General features: G+C 42.8%; 1 protein-coding gene across 1 annotated transcript in view; it reads left to right on the top strand.

Annotated features, from left to right (window-relative positions):
- Positions 1–7,292, top strand: part of EBF2 (EBF transcription factor 2) — a gene marked incomplete at both ends in the record, with an annotated part of 191,899 nt that extends 184,607 nt beyond the window's left edge. The window contains 2 exons of the mRNA XM_082616105.1: positions 1,553–1,720; positions 7,261–7,292. Coding sequence (XP_082472231.1) covers positions 1,553–1,720; positions 7,261–7,292 — 200 coding nt within the window. The remainder of the gene's footprint in view (positions 1–1,552; positions 1,721–7,260) is intronic.
- Between the last annotated feature and the right edge of the window lie 12,104 nt (positions 7,293–19,396).

The following is a 19,396-nucleotide window of genomic DNA, read 5'->3' as shown; positions in this document are numbered from 1 at the left end:
CAGGATAAGAAGTTTTTAGATAAAGCTCTTTTTTTTTTTTTGAAGTCTTTGGTTTGTTGTACAGCTGTAAAAGACATCATATTGGAGGTACACTGTATGATTGCTTTATATAGACAATTTGTGAACACAGCCTAAAGTCTATCTTTATATGGAGAGGGGGGAAATGGGGATGGAGTCTTCCACAGGATATCAGAACACTGGACCTTCAATTCACCTTGTACTTGGTCTTTGAACCATAACTCGCACTCATGTTCTCACTTTCAGATTTAGTTTGTGGAGTATCTGGACCACTGATGATATGAAGTAGAAATCAGTCTTAGCCTTTGTCATGGCCGTTGCCATTACATTCCAGTAATTCTTTTACCAAGTCATGTGACTTGGACAGTTCAGAATTCTGGACATTATGCTAAAATGAGCCCCTGATACTTGACCTTATACTATAAAATGCTATCTCGAACAATTCTACCCTTGTGAACTCAAGTTTACTCCTTTCTCGAGCAAGTTGAACCTAGGAGAAGATTTTCTTCTTGTATGATGTGACTTGGTGGAGTGTCTGACATTAAGACATGGGGCCCTTCGTTGTGTAAATTGCCTTTATTTTTCCTGGAAATCCACAATACTTAGTTTTTGGCTTCCTTTAAGTCACTTTAATGTTAATATTGGTATTTTTTTCTACACATCACATCTGAGGAGGCTGACTTGCAGTTTATTTCCCAGGAGCTCTGAAAGTAGAGGAAGAAGGAGGTAATCTCTTAAATGTTAATAAACTTTTACATTTAATGAGGAAGTGGCCCATAGAGATGGTGCACTCCGAGAAGATGCCAACCCTACAGATCAAACCTCTGGTGCCCTGAGAATTGCCAGGGAAGCACACGGCTCCCAGACAGGACTACTTTTTAGGGTAAAAAAAGAGGTTTCTGTTTTTTAGGAGACTTGATAATTTTTCAGTTGTTGGTCTTAGCCTTCTCTGGTCGAGCTTCTACTCGTGGATTAAGACCTATCACAATTTCATCTCCTGCTGACACTTTCCTGACTCTTCCAGGCGGAAAAGCACTCTGTCCGCTGTATCTCAGCATCGTGTACACTCCTCCAATAGGACAATGACCCTATTAGTATTTTTTTTTTTTTTTTTTTTTTTTTTTTTTTTGCGGTACACGGGCCTCTCACTGTTGTGGCCTCTCCCGTTGCGGAGCACAGGTTCCGGACACGCAGGCTCAGCGGCCATGGCTCACGGGCCCAGCCACTCCGCGGCATATGGGATCTTCCCGGACCGGGGCACGAACCCGTGTCCCCTGCATCAGCAGGCGGACTCTCAACCACTGCGCCACCAGGGAAGCCCCCCTAGTAGTTTTTTTATTTGTTTATTCCTCCCACGGGACAGGGCAGGGACCTTGTCACATTCAACTTCTTTTTGAATCCCTGGAATCAGGAACAATGCCTGGAATAAATTCGTGATTTCTCAATCAGTGTGTAGAGGCTGTATGTACTGAAGACAGAACGTAACTTCTAGATGTTTCTCTTTCTAAAAAAGGATTGTGCATTTGCTTTCCAGTCATGTCATCCAGTCCCACTGTTGGATCTTCCAGCACGTCCTCCATCCTCCCATTTTCCTCTTCAGTTTTTCCTGCTGTCAAACAGAAGAGTGCCTTCGCCCCTGTCATCAGGCCCCAAGGCTCCCCTTCACCTGCTTGCTCCAGTGGCAACGGAAATGGATTCAGAGGTAAGCAAAGCAGCACCCTGGGCATCCGCATGATACATGTGCCACAGGGTCAGCAAAGTAAGAGTAAACAGCTCAGCATCCTTCTGTATCTCTAGCCATTTACCTACAAGGAGATGCTTTGGTGTTTTCATCACAAGACCTGAAAATGACTTGTACAGCTGGGCTAGTTCTCTATCCAAGAGCGAGATGGGGGAATAACAGAGAAGTCGGACAACTCTGCAAGGACACAGATTAACTATGGTGGGGTCATATATACCCTCTAGGAGAATCGGACTCCCCAGACCTCTGCTTTTCACAAGGCCATGTCACTATTTCCCAGAAGGTGCCTGGCCACCACAGCAGATGCCACGTGGTGACTACTACTTACCGAATCAGCTTGCCATCTGCAGTGCATTCCCAGTCCCATGGCACGAATGGACAAGATCCGTCAGGAGCCACGAGCAAGTTCTGAGAATTCTGGTTACATGCTGGTCAAATTGATAGCAGGTGCCTGATCGGGGTGGGGTAGGGAAGAAAGAAAAAAAGACATACTGGGTCTAAGAACAAACATTAATATCCCCCGTCAAACCCATTTTTGAGCAATGTCCTAAAATATAATATGACATGACATAGCACGAATGTGATGAGTACATGAGAATCTAATCATCTTATTGTGAATGGGAGGCAGCTGATGGCAAAAGAGCAAATTGGAAACTGCTGAACGCCAGGGAGCTTAACGACCCACATTATTTTTAGGCTGCTCCCTGCGTCTTGACATGAAAACATTCACGACAAGCGGTGTTGGATAAAACCAAAGAGGGCAGAGGTTTGGTTTGGTTAACCCCTCGTGGATCAAAGCCTCCGAGGTCAGCAGAGCCTCGAATGGGCTGTGCTGTCCCTGGAATGGCATCTGCCTAGTGGCTTTATGATTGCACAGGGGTTCCCGAGCCTCTGGGGACACCCGTGAGGGTGCACTCACCCGTTGTGGCCAAGCACAGCTCTGGGAGGTACATCAGTTTCCTGACACATTCTACCAGTAGAGCGATGGTACCTCCTTGAAGTCAAGTGACTTGACAGACAAACTGTGAAATAAGAGTTGAAAGCCCAGCCCTCAGAAGAGCCCCTAAAAATTCTTTTGCTTCTAACTAGACAAAGCAGCTGGGTCTACATACCGCCCAGCATGGGAATAGTTGGAAACATCTGTATTATTTGTAGGAAAAATATATATATATGTATTTGCTTTTTATCCAGATGTCAGATCCAGAGAGAAACAGGCTCAGCCTGTAGCTAAGCGTCTCCACCTGCCACACCTCCCAACAGAGACCAGTGGTTTCTAGCCTGTCATTAGGGGACATGCTCAGAACTTTTCCCACGATGGCTTCACCTCCAGACTGGGATAGGAAAACAACTGCTGAATTCTTGCTGCATGTTCCCCTTCAGCAATATGACTCCCCTTTCCAAGTACTACGGTTGTAGTCATGTCCGTTAGACCTGGCAGGGTTGCAGCAACATGGCTGGACCTAGAGATTGTCATACTGAGTGAAGTAAGTCAGACAGAGAAAGACAAATATTGTGTGATATGGCTTGTATGTGGAATCTAAAAAAAGGGTACAAAGGAACTCGTACCTATCTACAAAACAGAAACAGAGCTACAGATTCTAGAAAACAAACTTGTGGTTACCAGGGAGTAAGGGGAGGAGGGATAAATTGGGGGATTGGGATTGACATATACACACGACTGTATATACAGTAGATAACAAATAAGGACCTACTGTATCGCCCAGGGAACTCTACTCAATACTCTGTAATGGCCTATATGGGAAAAGAACCTCAAAAAGAGTGAACATATGTATATGTATAACTGATTCACTCTGCTGTACAGCAGAAACTAACACAGCATTGTAAATCAACTAGGCTCCAAGAAAAATTTTTTAAAAACACAAAAAAACCTGGCGGGGGCCACACAGGTTTCGTTGGGGAAATGCAGAGTGAGAGGCCCAAGAAAGACCAAGGGCAAAGGGCAAGCGCAGGTGCAGGAGGAGGACAGGAGGGGCACAGCCCTTCCTTCACTCCAGGCATCAACTCCTGTAAATATTTTCAGCTTCACTTTGAGGAAGAAGAGTGCCACTTGCCCGCCACTTGCCACCCCTCCCCCAGCCCCTCTCTCACGCAGGGGCTGAGCCGGGGGAACAGAGCTGGTTGACTCAGGCCCTTCTGTGTCTGTGCTGTCCAGGGAGACCCATCTGTGGGGCCTGTCCAGCTTGCAGCCCTCAGGGAGGCCAGGACAAAGTTTTCACTGGCAGCCGTGGCCTGGAATCTCCACCCTGCTGGTGGCTGCATGCCCAAGGGCCTCCTGTGGTGTCACCTGGTCAGGGTGCAGTTGTCCCAAAGGGCTGGAACGGTCTGTGTGGTCACAGCAAGGTTTCCTGGCAGAGGCAGCGGCAGCTGAAATAGCCAGAAGACCCCCCCCTAGGGTCCTCGGCCTTGCGAGCTTCCGTCACTACCAGTGACGGAGTGTCTGAGCGGCACAGTCTTAACTGTGTGTGCAGGAGTGACCACTGAGTTGGTTACACACAGACACGGGTCCTGGGCTCTAGTTCATTTCTATAGAATCACTGAGAAGTCCTGAGCCTCTTTGAGATCCTACAACTCCCTCCCAATTGCCCTGGTGATTTTAACCTTGAGGAGGAGGAGGAGGATGGGGGGGCGGGATGGAGGAGGAAAAGGTGGAGGGGAAGGAGATAGCAACACTTAAGTTAGGAGCTGGAGACTGAAACACAAAGAACTATGAAAATACAAAGTAGTGTGCGGAGAAGTGGGAGAGAATTCCGAGGAGAACCTCAAAGACTACCAACCGTGGGGAGAACACGGAACTTGACTTCAGCAGACACTGCAGGCTGTACCAGTGCATCCGTACCAGTCACTGTCATCGGATCGCCTCAGTCTCCTAGCCTGTTAAACAGGAGAACGGCTCGCTCTATCCCAAGGTGGTTGAGAAGCAACGTGTGCAAAGAAGTAGGAGAGGTGAAGGACGTTTCGTACGGCAGAGAGAGGCTGGAGCTGACAAAGGACGCCTTCCAGAAGCCTTCACTCTGGTTCTTCCCTCATTTGGGACCGGTGACTCGCAGTTCAAGGTCCAGCATCACCAGGTGTCCCGCTGGTGCAGAGAGCCACGCTGACCTGGAATACACTGCCTGCAATCACCGAATGAAGGGATCCTGGGGTGACGGGGGCTGAGTGGACGCTCCATCTCTTTAGGGACAGTGGGAGAGTGTAAATGTGGCCTGAGGTGGAGGGTGATCACAGGCTGAGAGGGAGTTTCTTCTCTTCACCTGCTCTAAGGTGAGGTCGTCTTAGTCACCTGCAGAGGGACTGTGCAGCCCACACTCTCCAAGACTCGCTGACTGTGCCTGGATCCCACGTGCAAGACGCTGAACCAAGTGCCTTATAGGAATTATCTTGTTCCAGCCTCTTGTGTGACCCAAAGGCGAAGGTCATACTGGTATCACCATTTTTAGTTAAGGAGCTTGCCCAGGGCCACACAGCCAGTGACTGATGACGTGAACTCAGACGTTTTGACCCCAGAGCCTGTGCTCCGACAGCCCGCTGTCTCTCCGGGGACAGACGTAGTATAGGTCCTTTCTTCACCGTTCGCCCGTACCAACTTTCCACCTGGACCGAAGAGGGATTATTACATTCCCATGAAACGTCAAAGGTAAAAAGAAATTGGACAAAGTGCAGTTAAGGATCCTCCCAAATCACTGCTGCTTTCTGTCTGTTGGCTACGGTTTCTACAAGCAAAAAGTCAGGGTCACCACGGAGCAGAGTGCAGCCCACGCAGTGCCTGGTGTGGGACCAGGAAGAAGGAAAATCCATGAAATCTGCTGTTCTTCAGTCATGCAGTGGATCTTGTTCTTGGAGCGGCTCTGCCCTTTTAATAAGCTCCTTAGATAACTCTGAGGACGCAGGAAAAGGAAGGGGCTGGTGAGTCTGAAGTGTAATAGACAAGTTAACGTTGAAAACGTGAGCCCGAAACCTACTGCTGGGGAGCTATACATGCAGTGTTCATTTTCCCCACCTTCTACCTCATTTATCAGGCATTCACAGTTGATGAGTATAGATCGTCGAGATAATAGTGTGCGCTGTGTGCCAGATTCGTTTTCCAGCTCCCTCCAGGAAAAAAAAAAAAAAAAGAATAAAATAAAATACCTCCTACACTCTGGGATAATTACCAGGGTTGCTATATCTCCAAATCATTGGGGAGTGTCCAGAATTGAACTGCCTTTATTGAAAAGTTACATCGATTCAATATATAGTAATACAGGCAAAAATAATTAAGGGTTTGCTCGCTGTGTAAGACCTTAATCTGGATCTCACAAACATTCAATAAAGGCTGTATGGTCAGGGAAATAGATGGCTGACAATTCTGCCTGAGAAGACTGGCTAGCAAGGAGAGAAGAGGTGTAGAGGGAGGGGAGGGAAGAGGAGAGGGAGAGGGGAGGGAGGGGTGGGGGAGAGAGGAGGGAAGGAGGGAGGGAGGGAGAGAGATCGGTGCTGGAAGAAGCAGGAAGAATTCTGTCCATTTGCTTATCAGGTTAGTGAACACCGTTCAGCAAAATGCTCCTATGATGTTTGATAAGCCCTCTAGATGAGGCTTAGGCAGTAAAACTCAAAGGATCAAATTCTAGATGCAGTGTGAAGTGTGGACACAAGGAAACTATTCTGCCCGTTTCCAAGAATGTGAAAATTCGATGGGTTCATCACCCGAAAGCCAAGGCCAGAGGGTTGCGTTTTGCTGTGTGATTTTTCCACATTGTGCTGATGCTGCTTTATTTCTCACATCGAGGGGAAACCTTGGACCTGATGCCACCCAGACAGGCATTTTCCGTATCCTCTTGACAGAGGGGCGCTGGACACTGCGCTTGGATTGGGGGTGAAGAGTAGAGATTGGGGTGACTCCCAAATTAGGAACTAAATTAAGTCTTTTGTTCCAGTGGATCAGCATCCCTTAGTGAATGGACATCACATACAGCAGTGAGCCCCAAAGGAAGATGAGCTAGTTAGGAAAAAAAAAAACAACTCATCCAATTTCAGCTAGGATGGATAGAAAGTCCGATTTGTTATAAACGATGCCTAGTAAGTAACTCAATAGGCTTGGCACCTGGAATTTATTTTCCTCTTCCAATCATATAATATAGAAATTATTTTAGTCTAATAGTGAAAAATATATTAGACATATATTACAATTTAGTTTACATGTTTACATCTCTCATGTCGTGTATACAACCCATTAATGTAAAGCAAAACATAATTTTTGGCCTCCCAAGCAAAACTTCAACAAGCTTTGTTTATGTTTCAGTGATTCAATAAGGCTTTGGTGCCTCTCATTGGCTGTCTGCTAGACCAGACCTGGAGAAAATGGGTTTCCCATATCAGCTGAGGGCACCATCGCCCTGGACGGTACCAGACTGTCCATCCCAGGCCCCGCCCCTCTCTCTGGTTTCTAGACCTTCATGTAAAGAATCTCTAAGTCTCATGCCTGTGCCACTCTTCCCTTGCAGCCATGACCGGACTTGTCGTGCCCCCGATGTAAAGAAGAGGAAGAACTGCTTTCTTATAGCACAAAACTGCTTACTCTGATGGACCAATAATGAAGAAAGCACTAGGGGCTCTCTGCGGAAAGTTGTGCCCCAAGTGAACACGATGGACAGATCTGGGTTTGCAAGGAGCTGCCTCTTACCTGGTCTCACGTTTCTTGTGTAGCTCTGATGGTAACTACACAAACTGACCCTCTTGGGAACAAGGACAAAAGATGTCATTGACGTAGTCAGTGCTAAGAGCAGAAATGCAATTCTTTGCTATGAACATTATGAGAACCACCTTCCTATGTTTGTAAAATATTTAAGAAAAAAAATTGGCAAACGGTTCATGCTTAATATTTTGGATACTATTTGTTTTTCTTTGTAGGAAAAAAAAGTTGAAAGTTTCTATTTTCTATGAAGCCTTTCAGATACCAATTTAGTTTATGCAGGAAAAAAAATTGAACAAAACAGGGTACCAGCATGGAAGACTTTCTTAAAATGAAACCTGAATTGAATGATGAAATGTTGTTGTATGTGTGTTTGCTTATAGTTTAATCTCTTTAAAAAACAAACAAAAAAAAAAAACAAAAAGGAAAAATTTTAAAATGTTTTACAATTATTTAAATAAATAAACGTGTAACTTATTGTAAGTAGAGGTAGAAATTAAGACCTTTTTGGAAGAGAGAGGAATTTCTCTTCCTGATGTAAAATGGAAGTGATGCAAACATGTAGTAACAAGTTTAAAAGGTGTGTGATTATTACTGCAGTTACTTACTAGACTCTTATCCCCCATCCCGCATCCCCCTCTTTTTCCATCATTTTACTGACCCACAGGCAAGAACATGTATCTTATGTAGAACAACCCGATGCAGAAACAACGATGCAAGGCCATGCACGTACACAAATACTCAAATCCATCAATCCATTCCCAGCTCCGTCTGCTTTCTAAATAGTCTACATGTCCCTTTAGGTATTCACTCTCTGTGAATACATAATTTTTAAAATTTATATTAGCGTTCAACATTCTCCCCTGAGCAGTGCAGAGAATTCCCATGTTTTAGTGTGTCCCCGGCTTTGCATCCCAGGCAAAGACGGGTCTCACCTTAAAGACAGCCAAAGCCATGTGACTTTCCCAAACAAGTGGCCTCTGTGGAATCTCCCTTTCAGAGCCCCTCCCTCCCTCCTCTTTGCTTACCTGGTTCAGCACAGAGATTTAAGCCCCACAGAACTTCAGAAACTGGATTTGAAGACGGTGACTCTGTTTCTTGTACTCTTTCATCGTTAATCTTAGGATGTTCGCATTCTTTCTTCTCGCTGCAGATTTCCCCTTTCATGGCATTAAACTCACCTGAAAAAAATATATATTCAATTTGACACAGTTTCCAGGCAAGAATGTGATGGGGTGCAGAAGAGGCATGTTAAAAGCCCTAATCTCTCTTCTGATCTTCAAAGAAATGGAAACCTAGATTCTTAGCAGGGTCAGAGAGTAGGGGCATCTGTGTTCCAAGCAACACATTTCCCCAGGCCTGCGACAGGCACTCGTAAGTTCTGGGGCTACCTCTTAGTGGGAGAAACCTTGCAGGAACTGCTAACATGGAGTAAAGTCTTGAAAGCCTGTGTGATCCTGGAGCTGTTTCCAGAATTATCTGGATTGCCAACAAGGATGTCATTTTTTTTCCAGACCAGGGTTCTCCTTGCTGACTCATTGGCACCACAGTATAGTCTCTATACAGACTTCAGTTTGGGCTTCTTGGTTGGGGTTCTATTAGAAATGGATGCAGCTCTGCTGGAAAAACATGTTTAGTGCATCTGAGCCAATTTTGGACAACTTCATAAATTCAGCCTTCCTTCCATTTGCTCACACCTATTCAACCCCCAATGGTCTTATTTGCCTTTAATCTATTCTAGAACTACCCAATATGACCCAAATATTAGTTCTACGCACATGATAATCCAAGGGTTTGGAAACCTGGCATACTTGTAATTCCTGCTGACCGTCCCTGTTCCTCCTAGTCAGGGCTTAAAGCACCAAAAAAAAAAAAAAAAAAAAAAAAAAAAAAAAACGGAAACACACAAGAGAACTTTCCCCAGTGAAAAATCTGATGGGAGAGGAAGAGTGTGGATGACAAACATCACCACCCAAAAGTGAAAGCAGAACAAAACTAAGCATGTTTAGACCTGGATTTGAGCCAATCCAACATAAGGAAATGTTTTTTTTTAAGTAGCGTTGCTTTTAGAATCTGTGAAGTTCACTCTTGCATGAAGATGAGTGCAGTACTGTCTTCAAAATGGTTGTAGAATTTCTTGGTAGCTTTACACCGAAAAATGTAACTAAATACCAGACATCCTTGACCATTCAGCTAGAACCTCAGCAGTGACAGATCTATTTAAGTGTACAAATGTGTGTAAGGATGATTTTTAGTTACTAATAAATTAAAGACAAAGCTACTCTCTCCTCTTTAGTCATTGCTGTTAAATCATTCCGGTCCCAGGTTATTTTGTGCCACTTGGAATAAGTATTTCTGTAGGTAACTACAAATTCTATCCTATCTTTGTAAAAGGAGCTGTGTTAAGATTTTTCACTTAAAGGGACAATTTACTTCATTATTTATCTCATTTTTTTTTGTTATAGCATCATATTTTCCCCCAGTTTTTCTTTGCACATTTCAATTATGCATGGTTTAAAAACCATCCCCTTCTCTACCTTTTGTACAGTAAGGTCTCATTTTCAAACTGTATAGTTTCATTTTATCGTTTTGCTTTGTCAGTTATATACAGTATAAAGTTGCTATGCACAGAGCTTTTTGTAAAGACAGCTTTTTTGTTTACTGTTTTTAATGGTCTTACTTATGAAAGAATATCTTGTTTGTAAAATGAATATGTCTACTTCAGTTTTAAACTTTAAATTATCCTAACAAAAAATAAAATTTTTGTACTGTAAAAATAATTGGAACTTGGCTTTTTTTTTTTTTTTTGCTGTACGCGGGCCTCTCACTGTTGTGGCCTCTCCCGTTGCGAAGCACAGGCTCCGGACGCACAGGCTCAGCGGCCATGGCTCACGGGCCCAGCCGCTCCGCGGCATATGGGATCCTCCCAGACCGGGGCACGAACCCGTATCCCCTGCATCGGCAGGCGGACTCTCAACCACTGCGCCACCAGGGAGGCCCGGAACTTGGCTTTTTTTAAAAAAAATATTTATTTTTGGCTGCATTGGGTCTTAGTTGCTGCACATGGACTTTCTCTAGTTGTGGCGAGTGGGGCTACTCTTCGTTGCGATGCACGGGCTTCTCATTGCAGTGGCTTCTCTTGTTGCGAAGCACAGCCTCTAGGCACGCGGGCTTCAGTAGTTGTGGCTCACAGGTTTAGTAGTTGTGGCTCACAGGCTCTAGAGTGCAGGCTCAGTAGTTGTGGTGCATGGGCTTAGTTGCTTCGCGGCATGTGGGATCTTCCCAGACCAGGGCTCGAACCCGTGTCCCCTGCATTGGCAGGCAGATTCTTAACCACTGCGCCACCAGGGAAGCCCGGCTTTTTTTTTTTGAAGTGGAAAAAATTGACTTTGGAACTTATTCTTAAGTTTGGGGATCTTCTCATAGCTGCAAGTCCCTGAACTCTGGTTGAGGAAATCTTACTATTATCTTTTGCTTACATGGAAAGTGTTCTGAGGTGCTTACCTGGAAGAGGAAACATGTATGACTTTAGGCCATTTTTCTGTATGTATTTATTTATGTGTCCATCTGGTCAAATCCCTTCATAAAAACTCAATGACCCTACATCCAGGGTTGGACTTTTTAGGGTAGGTGAGTAGTCTACTTAGATTTGAAACTGCAAAATTGAACAAATGTTATAGGCTGATCCATCAGACACTGAGGCTGGACACAGACGTGATGCTTGTTTTTAGATCATAGGAAGAGAACAAGACACATGCCTCTGGAAGGAGATAATTTATAGAAAATAGCTCATACAGGAAGATGGAAGCGCTGTAGGAGCTCAGAGAAGACAGCTATCACAGCGAGTTGGAGTGGTCAGAGAAGGTTCCATGGGGGAGGCCGGGCTTGATGGGGCCTTCAAAGGACGGTAGAAATGTTGCAGTAGAGGTTGGCAGTGAGCACTGCAGAGGGGAAGGCCATCATGAAAAAGGCAAGTAAAGGGAAATTCACAAAGCACATCTAGGAGAATGTGATTCTGAGCACCATTTTTCCACCAGACTATTCACAAGCACACTCATAATAGGACTATCTGATTTCTTTTACAAGGGTATAGAGATCTGCAAGGAACACATAAATTGTGCTCCTTGCATAAGTGGATGAGATGCTATTTCTAATCACTATTCTGAAAAAGCCACTGTGGTTTTGCTTTTTTCCGTGTTGACCGACTCTCTGCGAAGACTGTGCTTCCCCCGGGTCTTTGCCTGGTGCCTTCTCAGCCTTCAGGCCACAGTTTAAGTAGCATCTACTCAGGGAGGACTTTGCTGACCTCCGACCATGCAGATTTCCCACCTATTCTCTTTAGCTGGCCTCTGTTTGTGTCCTTGTAATTTGAATTCATTTGTGGTCCACTTTAGATTGAAGGCTCATAAGAACAGGGTCCATTATCTGTCACAATCCTGGATGTGGAGCTCAGAGCCCAGTGCCTGAGATGCCCCACGAATACTTGTTAAATGAGCAATTGAGAGACTGAATTCTGATCCCTAGAGGCAGCCCTGCCTTGGCATGTGGGAGAGGCAGCTGATCTGTCACAAATGATAGGAAACAGTATCACTTTGAGAATCCACTCTTTAGGGACTATCTTGTCAGTCAGCTAACCCAAAAAAAATGATGGAGTGTGTCTATAATATAAAGTGACTGGCTGCTTAATAAACATAGGAAACTCAAAATGAGAAGGAAGTGAGGAATAAAAAAAGATCTGTGGCTGGTATCCTGTTGGGTAGGTCACTTTGTCCCTTGGCCCTAGAAATTCTGTGGATTCTCCTGATGCTCAGATGTCATTCTAGAACCAGAAATGGGGTCCTTTGGGGGAATGTACATTCCATTCCTATTCCAGATATGCCACTTGACTTGTCCACTGCAGACCTAAATCTCAAAGAGCTTACGGTGCATTCACAGAACTGCAAGAAGTTCAGAGTGGCTGTAGGGCACTGAATGTGAGACTGGGATGAGATTGAAAACTTTAAGAACTAGGTGGGGACTAGGTCCTAAAGGACCTTGTTCATCATGCCAGAGAGTTTAGTCTTCATCCACAGGACTATGCTGTAGGTAATGGAAAACTATTAAAAGAACTTGAGTCAAGGAGTGACACGATCCACTTTATGCCATAGAAAAATTCCAGTGTGGATTATGGATTGGAGCAAGTGGATATTGGAGGCAAGGAGACCAATTAGGCTAGGGATAAAAGACAGCTGACAAGGACCAGTGTGCTGGACCACCGCTACAACTGGTGTCATTCTGGTTGGTCAGTGTCTGTGCCATGCCAGCTGCTCAATGTTTTGTTTTGTTTTTTTGCAGTACGCGGGCCTCTCACTGCTGTGGCCTCTCCCATTGCGGAGCACAGGCTCCGGACGCGCAGGCTCAGTGGCCATGGCTCACGGGCCCAGCCGCTCTGCGGCATGTGGGATCTTCCCGGACCGGGGCACGAACCCGTGTCCCCTGCATCGGCAGGCGGACTCTCAACCACTGCGCCACCAGGGAAGCCTGATAAATGTTTTAAAATGACTCTGCCGTTAGGAGGCTATGGCAATAATCCAGACAAGAGAGAGTCATACCTGAACTAAGGCTGGGCAACAGAGATGGAAAGTAGAGGAAAGATTTGAGAGAAAGCTTTGCAGTTTGACGGGACTTTATAACGGGTTAGATGTGAGAATGAAGGAGATGGGGTGACTAGGATAACTCCCAGTTTGCTAGTTAGACTATTGGATTTTGTGGTAACATTAGCTGAAGTAGGGAATAAAGAGAGAAACCTGTTGCAGGGAATTGAAAGATATGATGATTTTAAATTGGGGCACATCTGTTGCAGTTCCTCCTTTTCTTTCATGGTTACTTGGTGATTGCTTTCTACAGTTTATTCAGGAAGGACTCAGGAGAATTATACTCCCTGGTTCACACATACAAAAACAAATGGCTACTCTATTTCTATTTGACTGGCTGTTTAGTTGGGTATAAAATTTTCCTGAGTTACACTCTCTTTCTTTGAGGACTTCATAGGAGTTTTTAAAAACTATCTTCTAGTGTTGAATGTTTCTGTGATGACGTCTGAAGCATGCCTCTTTTTCTTTTTTTTTTTAATGCCTCTTTTTCTCATTCTCTCCTTTTATTGCTCTCATATAAGCAAGGCAATCCTATAATTTGTTTTCTAAGTCAGGACACTTTTGAGCGTGAAAAGGCCACAATAATTATGACTAGAAAACAGAAGTAAACTGGCACTTGGTCACTCTACTTATAAATGACTTCGTATTTTTGTCTGCCTGCCCAAAGGAGTCTTTCTTTGTATTTGAAGTCCAGTAACTTTATTGGGACGTGTCTTAGTGTTGATTGTTCTGTGTAATTTTTCCCCCCTGGGATGCAGCATTCCCTCTCAATGTGTAGATTCAAGTCTTCTTTTATTTCTGGAAGTTTTTCTTTAAATACAATATTAAAATATTTTCTCTGTTCCTTTTATTTTCGCTGTTCTTACTAGAGACACAAATTATGCATTTGCTGGATCTCTAGGGTCCACCATTCACGTCTATCACATTCTCTCCAGCCACTCTTGACTCTTAGGTCATTTGTATGCTTGCTTTTCTCGCTCTTGTCCTCCTCTGTATCCCTTCTCATGCGGCCTTAATTTCTCCGATAGTTTTATTTTTCTCTTTCACTTTTTCATAAGCTGTGCCACCTTATATCCTATCATTTTCTATTGTGTTGCTTATTTTCTTTGAGCTATTGCATCTCTGCACTGAGCTATTGTTTTATAGAGAAATTATTTTGTGATTTTATTATTATTATCATCATAAAGAACTTGATCAAAATTACCATCTGCTCCATGAAAACTGATTTTTTTTCAGGTAAGTATCTTTACCTATCATTTGTTTACTTTTTCTTTTTTCCCTTCATGGTCTATGTATATAAATCATATTTAGATACCTCTTTGAGAATATTCATCTTTGATTGAGGTGAGTTTTTCCTGGATCAGCTATTTGCCAGAAGTTTGAGAGCAGAGGGTCTAGGACCATGTACCAGGCCAGCAGGAATTCTTATTTCAGAGATGTGCATGTGTTTGTATACAAGAATAGTGGTAGGGTCGGGGGGTGGGGAGACTTCTTTTAGCTTTTACTTCTTCTTGGGCAAAATAAATCAGCATTTCCACAAATGCTCACAATACATACTACTCTTCCTCACCAACTGGCTGCTTCTTACACTTCTGGCTTGTTTGGGCAATTCCCTCATCAGTCTTGCCTTCTGTGCTTCCTGCCTCTGTCAAATGGGGTCCAGAGATATGTCCACGGTCAGATTCTGTTTGTTCCAGTTGTTTCAACAAGAGACTGTTGGTTTTGACCCTTAGGATAGCCGCATTTATCCCAGCAGCTTTGTCTGACATTAGCATCTGAAGCATCCTTTCTCAGGCTCTACCCATTTCTGTTTGACTTTCACTGCCACTGCCATCCCCTCCTCATTAATTGTGTTTTGGGGTAACCAATTTTCCTAGTTTCATCAAAGGTGAAATGCACGCCTCTCCTTCTCCTTTCCTTGTTTTCTTTTGAGTGATTCTGAGTGGGAATTGATGGAAAAGGTCTTATGATAGCATTTTCATCTGACGTCTTCATATTCTCTGCCTTGCATCTTGGTAATTCATGAAAAAGGGATTGCTGCACAGGGCTATGAACTCCATTCTACCACCATTCTACCTTTGACCTTGTAGATTACCCTTGATAACCAGCTCTTGGGGCCCAGCTCACTGGCTACATTCTTCACTTTCTCCATTGGACTCTACCAAACACAAATAATAAGATACACGTAATTCCCCAAACGACTAGTAAAATGATTGTCCAGCTGAAATTTGTCACAATGAATAAAAAACAAAAAGGGACCCATAGCTTGACTCTTGGAAATATGATGAAATGGCACATACTCTGTCATGCCATCAGTGCTCTTGTTTATTCCCCCAAAGATGATCCCACTTTAAACAGTAAAACTCTATTTTCCATAAATCATATGCATAGAAGGCAGTATGATAAAATGGGAATGGCTAGAATTCAGAGATGTTGATTCAAATTCAAATTGTACTATCCTTATCTATGTAATCTTGAGTAAATCACTACATTGTCTTATTCTTTTCAGATGTAAACCAAGAACAACTATACATCTATATGTGTATGTATATGTGTGTATGTATACACACATGGCTATCATATGTATACTATACACACACCCATATATACACAGAATTGTTCTTTTCCTTGTTTTGCATTTGAGAAGACCAAGACCCAATGCAGCAATTTATTCAAGATTACATAACTAAGGACGTACACAGCTAAGGATCGATATCATTATGTATGTATATATGTATCATTGTTATTATGATTAAAAGAAAACATGTATGTACATTAAAGGATGTAAGCTCCATGAGTGATAATTTTCTGGTTTGGGTCTGTTTACTACTCTATTCCCAGCACTTCAAATAGTACTGAGCAGGCAGCCCTCAATAAGAAATTAACAATTAAATGAATATGTAAAATGCCTAAAATGCCTACCCGTGGATTCCTGGATGCCTCCATGTGGATGCCATGTAAAATGCCTCAGTGAATTCAAAACCACAGCTTCAGCATGGGCTTTTGAGTTCTACAGACTCAGGTTTGCATCCTAGTTCTCCCATTTGCCAGTAAAAGGATGGAATACGCACGGGAACTCAGCACTCTCTGGTTCATCACCTTTGCAAGAGCCAAACTATCGTGCCTGGTCCTGCCTTGGAATCACTTCACATCTTCCTCTCACACGGTTCCAGCTGCTTCTCAAGACAGGAGCTAAGAAGAGAAGCAGTCAGAGCACAAGGCTCACTCCAGTCTGTTTTGGGGATAAAAGAATGAAGAGCAATGAGCCCATTATTTGGTCACGGACACCCTCTGTGCCAACAGTAAAAATTAGGGTAGAGCAATAGGCCCCATGAACAGGAAAGAGCTCTCCGGCACTCTGCATCCTTGGGAGTGGTATACCCAAGAGAAGCCACGGTCCCAGTTCTTTTTAAGTGATAATAAAAAAAGAGTAAAGGATGTGTGTCCCAATCACCAGTCTATGTTTTCTTCCATTAAAAGTTAAGAAGAATTTTTTTTATCATAGACCAGAACATCTGGTGTGTCATGAATCTGACTTTTGAAGACAAAGCAAGCATTGTTTTCAATTCCAGATTTTCGCAAGTCCAAGAGTTTGAACCCGTGAAAAATTGCTTTTAAGACGGGAATGAGACCAGAATGACTTATAATATCAAATCCAAATATCTACCATTTCTGCACTGAGCAAGGGCAGAAGAGTTGCCTAAAGCTTTTAGTGCCTCAAAGATTGTGACTACATAAATGTGAAATATCAGTCATCAAATATGAATAACACTTGTTGTTAGCAATAATAACGATAATGACGAATACAGTGAAAATGCTAAACTTCCGTTCTAGACACTGTGGAGTGGCAAAAGGAGTGGGAGCACTGGAAAGTAGCAGACCTGAGTTCAAATCCCACTTCCATCCCTTACTGTAACTGTATAACTATCAGAAAATTATCTTAAGGAGCTACAGCTTCGTCCTCTGTAAAAATAGTGATAAGAAGACCTTTACGCCAAGATTATTTTCCCGCCAAGGTTGAGGTTTAAATTTAAAAATGAATATAAAAGTGTTGGTTCTATACATTTTTGCTTCTTTCTCCTTAGCCTGGGGTAGAAATTAACATGTGTTTATCTGGAAAACCACCATCACTCTTTCTGTACAACTCCTCCCTGGCAGCCCTGAAGGTGGGATTATTAATTAGTCAGTGTTTGTGAAACACTTAGAAGATGCAAGTGCTGGGTGTGGAACAGCACCATTTACATCACAATACATGAGTTGGCTGCTCCTTCAAGTGGATCTGCTTACAATGTAAGTGAGTCCTAATAAATGTGTTCCCTCATTCAAAAATCAATGTGGAAGTCTTTGGAAAAAGACATGTGTCTGCCTGCCATGCTACAGCCAGTTCTGTGCAGTTGGCAGGCATTTCTGGAGATGCAATATTACAGATGATCCTCTAATAGCCTGGGTGATGAGAAACCAACGAAAAGAGGTCAAAAGTTTATTTAATTGAAATTTACAAATCACTCTATGTTCCCTTTAGTGACAATTTTTACCAACAAGAAGGATATCTGAGCCATTTTGGTTTCACATCATTTCTTTGCCCTTGCAGATCTTGGAAAATAGGAATGGAAAAAGAAACTCAATTCTACATGAATAAAAGAAGTACTCCTCAAGCTAAGATTTATAAATCCCTGGGGGAGGAGTGTGATGGCCAATGGGACGAGGCGGGAGTTGCAGATCTCTAAAACTAATCTCTAATATTTGGTTCATGTCTGCTTCTGGTCACAAGGAAAGAATCCAGCTGAACAGCATCACCCATTACTGGGAATTAATGGAGTTAATATTCCATTTATTGATTTCACAATGTTGGGTGTTTTTACTTTATGAATTATTTTTATTTAAAACAGCGTCTACAAATTTAATCTTAAATTTTAGTTTAGCATAAGGAATGTAATATTAGATCTTACAGTTCTGTGTAAATTTTAATACAATGATCATATCAATCATTTAAGAAACACTGTGACCTTTTAAAGATTTTCTTCTAAATACATTACCTGAACTTGTGAAGTACTGTACTATAGCAACGAGAAAGAGGAGGGAAGGTTTTGGTAAGCTACAAATTGGGTCATCATTCCTTGAATAATCAAGACTTGGCTGAATGTTAATTCCTGTTTTCTGCAACTCAGCATTGATAACAGAAATCTCCATGTATTAGTCCAGTATTTCATTTTTGCTTCTGAATTATGTTCATATCCACAAATCCCAGCCAAGGACCTATTGAATAATTGTCCCCACATGTAACATTTTCCTGGTGATGTTTTCCTTTCTTTGGTTCTATGAAATATAGAAATGTGTTTCTAATTATTAGCAGAACCACCTGGTAACTGCACTGTATCCTCTCAATAATATGACTCATTTAGCCTATAGTTTGGTAGAACTCAGAGTCATCTTTGACACCACCCACGAAAAATAAGTTCCCAAAATGACCTCATGTAGCACAGGCTTACTTATAACCAAAGCGATCATATTTTGTAAGCCAAAAATCAGAATGCATGACTTGACAGCTATAAATGTGTCTAAAACTGGGTTGTCTTAGAAAATCCAGGAGGTACAGAGTTCTATGGCATAAGCCACAAAATCACCTACTAAGTGATGCCCTGGTGCTTTCATTGTCTTATTTTTGATAACTTAAAGCAACTGGTTCTTGTCTCCACAGTCTTTATGTATGTGTGGGCTGAGACCCAAGAATACATCACTTTCTGGAGTTGACTGAGTGTGCAAGAGGTGAGAACAGAAAGTGAACCAGCTCTTCAGGGAAACTTACCCTGGCTTTGCAGGAAAACCAAAAAGAAATTTCATCCTGTATAATAAGCCTTCTAAAAATCGACCCTTTCTGCAGGCTTCACAGGGTAGGCATATTGAGTAGAGAAAATGGTGTGCCTGGAAGCCTGGGGCAATGTTCATGTATGAGGCTAGATTTCTCTTCTATGTTGAATCATACCATACTCGCTAAGGGCCCCAAGTTTGTGAGCCTAAGCTAATTTGCATGGTGTTTAGTTTCCAGTCTAGTTACCCTCTCTTTCCTTTTTAATTGTTTGTTCTGTTTTGTTTAAGTTGGAATGTCAGGAAGCAGAAGAAGAGATAAAGCAAAGAGAGGACATGATATGTATTTGATCTTTTTTTTTTTAAGTGGAGGTATAATTGACACATAACATTATGTGAGTTTCAGGCATACAACAGAATGATTCAATACTTGTATATATTGTGAAATGACCACCACAACGGTAAGTCTAGTTAACATCCGTCACCTACATAGTTATGAAAATTTCTTTT

The sequence above is a fragment of the Mesoplodon mirus genome, assembly GCF_964341445.2.
Source record: "Mesoplodon mirus genome assembly, chromosome: 1".
Classification (NCBI taxonomy): Eukaryota; Metazoa; Chordata; class Mammalia; order Artiodactyla; family Ziphiidae; genus Mesoplodon; species Mesoplodon mirus.
The sequence above is the reverse complement of the archived record's forward strand: the minus strand, read 5'-3'. Positions and strand labels throughout refer to the sequence as shown.